We start from the raw sequence: 9,530 nt of genomic DNA on the forward strand, positions 1-9,530 counted from the left end.
CAATGGTTTCGCCGGCCATGATCATATCATATACAGCACAGGATACCCGTTGTGTGATATCCCCACACTCTTTTACTTCAGCTGTGTAGCAATATAGCACAGGACATCACAACAAACATGGTACCCCCACACCACCCCAGTGTGTAGCTAACAAGCACAGGATATTCCCTGCTGCCCCGGAATACCCCGGTACCCTACGCGCCATGGTACCTAGCTTAATTCACATATTTTTCATATCTCAATATCAATCACATTTTCATAAACCATTGACTGTATTTCCAACTAGGTAAGCATCATCTTTTATTTCAATTCACGATCATCATTATTTTCTTTATAATAATCACTTCCTCAACAACAACTCCCAATTTGATTTCATCAACAATCAATTATATGATTATCACATAATCATATCCCGCATATCTCTACATTACCATTACATATCACATAGTAACAATTTCACCAATATTATGATAATCTAGCAAATAATCCAACAACTAATTATATAAACAATCAATATACGAAAGCCACGGTATAATTAAAGCCAAGTCCACGTTCGCATTCAATAAACCAATATATATAATATATATACAATACTACACATATAGATATATATATATAAATCCAATTAGCTATACTTACCGTAAATCCCCAAAATACTTCGATTCGCGAGGGACTGCTCAACTCTCTATCTCGTCGTCACGTCCTATAATAAATTATAATACGTATAATCAATATATTTAATTTACCAAATAATTCATAAGAATTCACTTAATCAAACCCCTTATGTATTTATAACTATCATTTTTAATAACATTCGTAAATTATATTACCACTAAAACCTCCTTTCCCTAATTAATAACATAATATTTCTAAAATATAACATCCGAAGTATTTTTACGAATTTTCTGTCAATTTACCGTTGCTATACAATTTAATTAAGCAACAATACATAGAATTACATATTTGGTTAATCATTCCGATGGAATTGTATAAATTAACTATAAGGATAATTAAATCTAACAAATCTAATATTTTAATTACCCAACTATATCATTTTTATAGCAATTGTGATATTTAATTTGACACTAATATAAATAGCCAAAATCATAAAACACTCCGATTAAATAGTTCACCGCTCAATATAAACTCTATTTAATAAGCGGAGTAAATAAATAATATAATTATATAAATTATTATAATTTAAAATATAAATTTTTGTACCTGTTCGTTCTCCGCGAGAAATTGCAAATTTCTAACTGTTTGTGTTTTGGAATATGTGTTTGCTTGTATAAAATGTGTATGTGTTTTATTTTATAATGAGAAAGAACAAAAAGCCCACCGCCTCACACTTACAACTCTCTCTCTCTCTCTTCACTTTATATATATATGTATATTATATTATTATATACATAATATTATTATTATTATTTTATATATTTAATTAAACTTTTCTCAAAATACCCATTACGTCCTTTCTAATTTTCTAATTAATATAATTTGCTTTCAAATATTATTACGAACTCCAATTTAATCCGTTCAAGTTTTATTATATCCCAAATTCAATCTATAATTTTATTTACTAATTACATCTAAATTTCTAATAATTACCAATTAGTCTCCCAATTACATACAAAATTCTACGGACGTCACAGAAGGAATGACAGAGACACATGCACATTTATTCTTCCAATGCAAATTTAGTCGAAGATGCCTCACAGAAATTCGAAGAACGATACGATTCCTGTGGCCCAATAGAGAGTGGAAAGATGACATTACATGGGCTTCACAGAGATGGAGGGGTAAATACATCATCAACATGTCTTATAGAGCACTACTTGCATCATGTGTATACCACATTTGGAAGGAAAGAAACCTGAGACGATTCGATCACACCAAGAGGACGCCTACTACCATAGCATTACTGATCATTGAGGACATTAGACAGCGAATCCATAGCATCCCACTATCTAGATCAGTCAGTACACGTGCTTTATTTCGATTATGGCGAATCCCTTGGCCTGTCGAGGGATAAACCATTTGGTGATCATATTGTTGTACTTTACCAAATTTACTCAATGAAACTTACTTTTACCGAAAAAAAAATTTCTTTTTCCTTTTACATTAACTTGTTGTTATTATTACGCTTAGCAAATTTACCACACAAATGCATGGTCTAGTCCTACATTTCGGTCAAGTTTCATGGAATTCTGAGAACGTTCAAAATTTAGCTGTTTTGCTCGGTTTTATTAAAGCAAGTTCATTTTCCTTTTACACTAACTTGTAGTTATTATTAAGCTTTGAAAATTTACCACACAATTGCATGAATTTAAACCTACGTTTGGGTCAAGTTTCGTGGAATTCTGAGAACGTTCAAAATTTAGCTGTTTTGCACGACATTATTAAAGAAAATTCGTTTCCTGTTTACACTATCTTGTAGTTATTATTACGCTTAGCAAATTTACCACACAAATATATGGGTCTAGACCAACATTTGGGTCAAGTTTCGTGGAATTCTATGAACGTTCAATATTTAGCTGTTTTGCACGGTTTATTAAAGCAAGTTCGTTTTCGGGTAAATGTAATTTTCATTTACATTAACTTGTAGCTATTATTATGCTTAGCAAATTTACCACAATGCATGGGTCTAGACCTAAATTTGGGTCAAGTTTCATACAATTCTGATAACATTCAGAATTAAGTTGTTTTGCACGGTTTTGTTAAAGCAAGTTCATTTTCCCTTTTACACTAACTTTTAGCTATTGTTATGCTTAGAAAATTTACCACACAAATGCGTGGGTCTATTCCTACGTTTGGGTCAAGTTTGGTGGAATTCTGTTAATGTTCCAAATTTAGCTTTTTTGCACAGTTTTATTAAAGGAACTTTGTTTTCTTTTTACACTAACTTGTAGTTATTATTACACTTAGCAAATTTACCACACAAATGCATGGGTCTAGATCTACGTTCGGGTCAAGTTTCATGAAATTCTGAGAACGTTCAAAATTAAGTTGTTTTGCACGGTTTTATTAAAGCAAGTTCGTTTCCCTTTTACACTAACTTGTAGTTTCCCTTTTATACTAACTTGTAGTTATTATTACGCTTAGCAATTTTTCTTTTTGGTAAATATAATTTGCATTATGAAAATAATGGTACAGTACAACAGTTAATTGGTTTATCCCTCGACAGGCCAAGGGATACGCCAGAGTCTATAAAGAGCAACTGTACTAATGGAATTAGACATATTAATACTCAAAATCCTCTGTCTAACATCATCAACAATGAAGGAAGCCAAAACGTTTGCCGGATGCTCAATTTGCTGGAATCGTCTCAAGATTCTTTCTCGCCATATATGGTGGACGAGTGATCCAAGTAATGCTCGATCGGCTGCATTAATAATATGCTTTCCTCTCCATTTTCACATTGCCCATTTTACATCCCTTGCCCATTCCCGGTTGGGCCAAGGGACTCGATTAATCCGTCGAATAGCTGCAAGGCATAATCTACTGAAATGGCAAAAGGTGGGTATGTGTCTCCAATGCCTCCTCGTCACAAAGAATACACCCATCGAGATGTATGAGCCATGGTCTGTCGGTTGTCGGTAACTTTTTCCTGAATAGCCATCCATAAGATAAATGAATGGCGTGGAATCTTCGAAGACCCCGAAAGTAGTGAAGTCCAGCCTACTTTCTGTCCAGGTGGGCAAAAGAGTCGATAAAGGAGGGACTACCCAATTAATTGTTGTACTGAAAAAACAAGCTTTTGAGATGGAGCCTAAAAATTCTCTCTCTTCTCTCTCACACACTAAAACACATAACAAAACACACACTAACATCACCACTACCCAATCCTCGTTGGCCGGCGACCTGGGAGGCGGCGGCGACGCGTCGGAGGATGGCTGTGACGTGGAGGAGGATGGCGAGCAACATGGGGAGGTTGCCATGGTCGTGTTTCAAGGAGAGCCGCTACCGTTAGCCACGGAATTTGAGAAAACGGGTGGCCGGATGGAGGCGGAATCCGACGAGGTGTCATCTACGGGCTTCAGATTTGATATTGGAGATGGCAAGGGAAGTCCCATTGATGGAAAACTTGGAGTTTTTGCAGCGGGTTCGTCCCGCTCAAAACTAGGGTTTCGCGCAGCCATGGAATCCGAAAATTCTCTTGAGGAAGACGAAGCGACGCCCACTGATATGGAGGTTGTGGCTATGGCAGACGACAGCCGAACGAGTGGCGAGGGTGAAGGAGTCATGCCCATCGAAAAAGATCCAAACTTGGACGTAGAAGACGGAGATCTAGTGCGTCGACCTATTCTAGGGTTTGGCGGCGCAAATCTTAACGGAAGCGAACGATTGAAATCTTCATTCAATATGGCTGAGTTCCTTCGACTTGCACACAAGGTGATCGATAAAAACGACCATGAATCAACGGCAGCCCTTGAGGAACTTCGATTAAAATGGGAAATGCGATTTGGCAAAGTTTCCATTCCATGTTGCTTTCCGCCGGAGAAGATGATGTCAAGGACGAATGTAACTGATATCCCACCAACTCGTACGAGGCGCCAAGCCTACCGGAGTCTCCTGCCGATGACTACGATGGAGAAGACGACGGACACCGACGGGCTGCAACTTGGAAGGAATCCGATAATAGTAGCAGTGATTTCCGACGGTCTGATGATGAAGGAACCTCCACAGCCGGCGAAGAAAGTTGCTGGAAACCCTCTCCGGCGAACTGAGACGAATCTAACGCATTTTCCTGCGGTTTTGCCGGCGAGTGACGTGGATGGTGGTAGTGACGTGGTGCTTGGTTATGGGGACGTCGAAGCTGACGTGGAGCCCAACTCAGCGGCTGACTTGGCAGATGACAATGACTTGGCGCAAAGGTTGGATGGACATTCTGCTGACATCAGCATCGCTAGGGCTGATGTCAACAATGGGAGTGAGGACAGTAGGACAGTAGGACAATGTAAGCATTGATGCTGCTACTGATGTCATCAGTGATGCTGCTGCTGATGTCATCAAGGAAGTAGGAAAAAACAGCTCTTTGCCACCACAATGACAGTGAACGTGGAGTGCAACATGGCGAACGAAAAATCTTTTGTTGCTCCAGTCCAAACGGGATTGTACGTGGGTAACATTCCGTTGAATGCATACCCCGAACCAATTATTGATGATAAAATTGCGCATGCATTTAACCACTCAACGCGAAAGACCCTCAAGTTCATTGCTCCAACTCTACAAAATGGAGAGGTGATTCTGAGACCGACTTTAGACACTATCCGAAATGGGTCTAAACGATGGAAAACTACCGCGGTCGGATATTTTTTGGGGAAACGCCCATACTTTCACCATTTGAAGGAATACGCGGTATCAGTTTGGCCGGGTTTAAGAGAGGTAACTGGTACTACTAACGGTTTCTTTTTCTTCCAGTTTAAGTCAGTCGCAGTTATGGAAGATATTATTGAAGGAGGGCCATGGCTGTTCCAGGGGCAGCCTATTGTTCTTCAAAAATGGGAGCCGGGAATGGTTCTGAGGAAACTTAAACACACACAGGTTCCTGTCTGGATCAAATTGCGCCACCTTCCGGTGGAGTTGTGGACAGAGGAGGGACTCAGCATAGTGGCTAGTGGAGTGGGTAAACCTTTATACCCGAATGCGATCACGAGAGCATGCACAAGACTGGATTTCGCTCGTGTATGCGTTATGCTGGATGTGAATTCGAAAATGCCAAAGCACATTATTATTATGACACCGGATGAGGAAGGAGGAGAATTACCGTGCAAAATTGATGTGGAGTATGAATGGCTACCCCCGAGGTGCACCAGTTGTATGACATTGGGACACTCAGCCAAGGAGTGCATTGTCAACAACTATCAAACTACCGGTTAATGTGTATTTACCGAAAGTGGGAGCACTGCGAGGACCAAAAGTGACTGAAAGAACAAGAGACCTCACACTGTGGAGAAGCAGATAGAAGACCGTGGTACCCGTCCAACTGCAGCGGGACCCAATCGGGAAGAGAGAGGTAAAGATATCGTAACTTTTAACTCTTTCGATGCGCTACATTAACTAGATAGTGCAGAAGGTTTCATCAAGGGGTCCTAAGCGAAGCAACCCCGTACCTGGGGACCCATGTTAAACCTTGCCATATGGAACGTACGTGGCCTGAACAAGAGGGATCATCAGCTAGCGGTCAAGGATATCATTGCTGAGTTCAGGTTACACTTTATTGGTCTCTTAGAAACACGTGTTCGCATTAATAACTGTGCTAGTATCCAATCATTTTTGATACCTCATTGGAAATGGTTTATGGATTATGACAATATTGGAAATCGGATATGGATTGCTTGGGATTATAATTACACTGATGTGGATATTATTGAGGTGGGAAACCAGTTTATACACTACCGTGCCACTATTAGAGCATTACAAGAGTATGTTGATATTACTATTGTGTATGGTGCTACTGAGGTCTCTGATAGGCGAGAATTATGAGCCTCTCTAGAATCCCTAGCTGTCCAATGCATTAATACTCCCTGGCTGGTTGGAGGTGACTTCAATGCAGTCAGGGATCTCAGTGAGGTCTATGGTACGTCGGGAGATATTAGAGTGGCGATGGAGGAATTTAATACATGCCTACAGAATACTGCACTTTTGCCATTACCGATGCAGGGTGAATAGTACACATGGCATAATCGTAGTGCTAGCCCTCGCAACTTGTGGAAGCGACTTGATTGTATGCTAACCAATGATACATGGACTTTGCGGTTTCCATCAGTATTCTACCAATGCCTCACTCCACGGACATCGGATCACTCGCCGATGGTTGTTAATGGGGATAATCAGCAGCGATTTGGAGGTATGTTCCGGTTTGACAACTTCCTTACTCTCTCACCAGATTTTATTCCTAGCGTGCAGAGTATATGGCAGCAACAAATAGTGGGAGTGCCTATGTTCTCAGTGACCCGAAAACTCAAGGCACTCAAACCTATTTTTCGAGAACAGAGGAGAAATAAAGGGGATCTTTCTCACAATGTTGAGTTGGCAAGGGGGTTCCTGGAGCAGGCGCAAGGGTTGGTAAGCTCGCACAGACAAGATGAGCTTATTCTTCTGTTGGAGCACTGCAGTTGACTTGTGTATGCAAAGGCGGCCGAATTAGAGAGGATCATGCTACAGCAGAGGGCAAAGATGGAATGGATGAAGGGTGGTGACCAGTGCTCCAGAGTGTTCTTTCGTAAAATTGCCAGCTAGACGAATCTTGCAAATTAATGATGCCCAAGGAACTACAATTTTGGGGTAAGTGTAATTTTCCTTAAGAAGAAAGTATAGTACAACAGTGTCCATCATTAGGTGCTTCCCTCGACAGGCCAAGGGATACGCCACAGTCTATACAAGGCACATGTGCTAATAGAGCTAGGAAGCTTAATACTGAGTATACGTTGCCGAACATCCCCAAGGAACTACAATTACGGAACCAAATGCAGTCATACAAGAATTCATATCCTATTATCAATCCTTACTAGGGGGAGACAGGCGTCAGAGGGTGATGGACCTTCGGTTTCTTCGGCCTTGGGCGAGACATTTCATAACAACTGAGGAGACAGGCCACCTACTTGAACCGTTTAGTGTAGAGGATATAAAAAAAAGCCATTTTTGACATCGGCGAGGATAGAGCACCTGGACCTGATGGATATTCATCAGGATTCTATAAAAACGCCTGGCCGGTGGTGGGACAGAAGATAACGAAGGCAGTACTGGAGTTCTTCGCTATGGGGAAGCTTCTTAAGCAGATTTTTTTTTTCGGTAAAAGTAAGTTTCATTGAGTAAAAATGGTACAGTACAACAATATGGTTCCCAAATTGTTTATCCCTTGACAGGCCAAGGGATTCGCCATAATCTAAATAAAGCACGTGTATTGACTGATCTAGAGAGGGAGATGCTATGGATTCGCTGTCTAATGTCCTCAATGATCAGTAATGCTATGGTAGTAGGTGTCCTCTCGGTGTGATCGAATCGTCTCAGGTTTCTTTCCTTCCAAATGTGGTATACACATGCTGCACAGCTATACGACACCATATTCGATTTGCTTGGCCCAATCGTGAGTGGACAAGAGACGTGGAATGGGCATCGAGGAAGTGGAGGGGGAAGCATATTGTTAATGTTGCTTATCGAGCATTACTTAGTGCATGCATTTACCATATATGGTGAGAGAGGAATCTGAGACGATTTGAGCACACTCATCGGCCGGAAGCTATATTAGCTACCTGCATCATTGAAGACGTCAGACAGAGGATAATTAGTATTAATCTTTCCAGTTCTATTAGTACATGTGCACTCTATAGACTTTGGCGTATCCCTTGGTCTGTTGGGGGTACCACCATTTGACCATTTGATTGTTGTACTCTGTACTCTGTACTTGTACTCTGTACTGTTTACCTATTTTTTTAATGAAACTTACACTTACCCAAAAAAAAAAGTAGTGCTCTATAAGACATGTTGATTATGTGTTTACCCCTCCATCTCTGTGAAGCCCATGTAATATCAGCTTTCCACTCTCTATTGGGCCATAAGAATCGTATTGTTCTTCGAATTTTCATGAGACATCTTCGACTAAATCTGCATTGGAAGAATAAATGTGCATGTGTCTCTGTCAGTCCTTCATTGCATAGGACACATGGTCCAAGGTGAGCAAGCCATGGTTTGTCTGTTGTAGCCAACTTGCCTTGGATGGCGAGCCATAGAATAAATTTGTGACGTGGGATTTTGAGTGATCCCGAAAGTAGTGAAGACCAGCCTACTTTCGGTCCTGGTGGGTCAAATAACTCATAAATAGCCTGTGTTGTTGGTCGATCATTCTCAAATCTCCAAATTATACGATCTTCCCCTCCAAAAATAGTGGGTAGAGCATGTGTGATCTCCAAACACTCAATATCCGTGATAAGGGGCCACTGCCATACTCCTTCATGAATCACCGTGCTTAGTCTGGATGACTCATCTAATCCAAGAAGCCTCGATCCTCGTGGGAAGGTGTCACAAAGTGGGCCAAGATGGTGCCATGGATCATGCCACAAGAAGAAATTTCTCCCATCTCGAATACGGTAGTCTACCATGGTTCGGAGAAACATCCGTAATCGAAGTATTTTCCTCCATCCCCATGAGCCGCCATGGTCCGTAATCGTCTAAATAGAGGTGTGTTGTAGGCGTCCCTGGTACAGCCATTCAACCCAAATCGATGTCCTGTCGCATCTAATGACATCACATAGTTTTTTTGTCATCAATGCATGGTTCAAGGTATTGATATCCTTGAATCCAAGTCCTCCCTCCTCCTTAGGTCGGCATATATCTTTCCAAGCAACCTTGGCATAGCCACTATTCGTCGTTCCCTTCCACAAGAAAGTTCGCAACCTTTTCTCAATTTCATTAATAACTTTCTTAGGTAATATAAATGCCGATGCCCAATAAAGACTCAGTGATATAAGTACAGATTTAATAATTTGTACTCTACCAGCATAAGATATAGTGGTACCTTCCCATCCAGC

At 40.7% G+C, this 9,530-nt stretch overlaps 1 protein-coding gene across 1 annotated transcript; it reads left to right on the plus strand.

The window, feature by feature from the left end:
* The first annotated feature begins 5,070 nt into the window (after positions 1-5,070).
* LOC105180082 lies at positions 5,071-5,880 on the plus strand. The gene has a single exon (XM_011103735.1). It carries the CDS (start codon positions 5,071-5,073, stop codon positions 5,878-5,880), a length of 810 nt encoding a protein of 269 aa, XP_011102037.1.
* The last annotated feature ends 3,650 nt before the right edge of the window (positions 5,881-9,530 follow it).

Source organism: Sesamum indicum, unplaced genomic scaffold (assembly GCF_000512975.1).
Source record: "Sesamum indicum cultivar Zhongzhi No. 13 unplaced genomic scaffold, S_indicum_v1.0 scaffold00315, whole genome shotgun sequence".
Classification (NCBI taxonomy): domain Eukaryota; kingdom Viridiplantae; phylum Streptophyta; class Magnoliopsida; order Lamiales; family Pedaliaceae; genus Sesamum; species Sesamum indicum.

Excerpts from the sequence above, each read along its gene's own strand:
- LOC105180082 (XM_011103735.1), top strand. The coding sequence starts at position 5,071 with ATGGCGAACGAAAAATCTTTTGTTGCTCCAGTCCAAACGGGATTGTAC.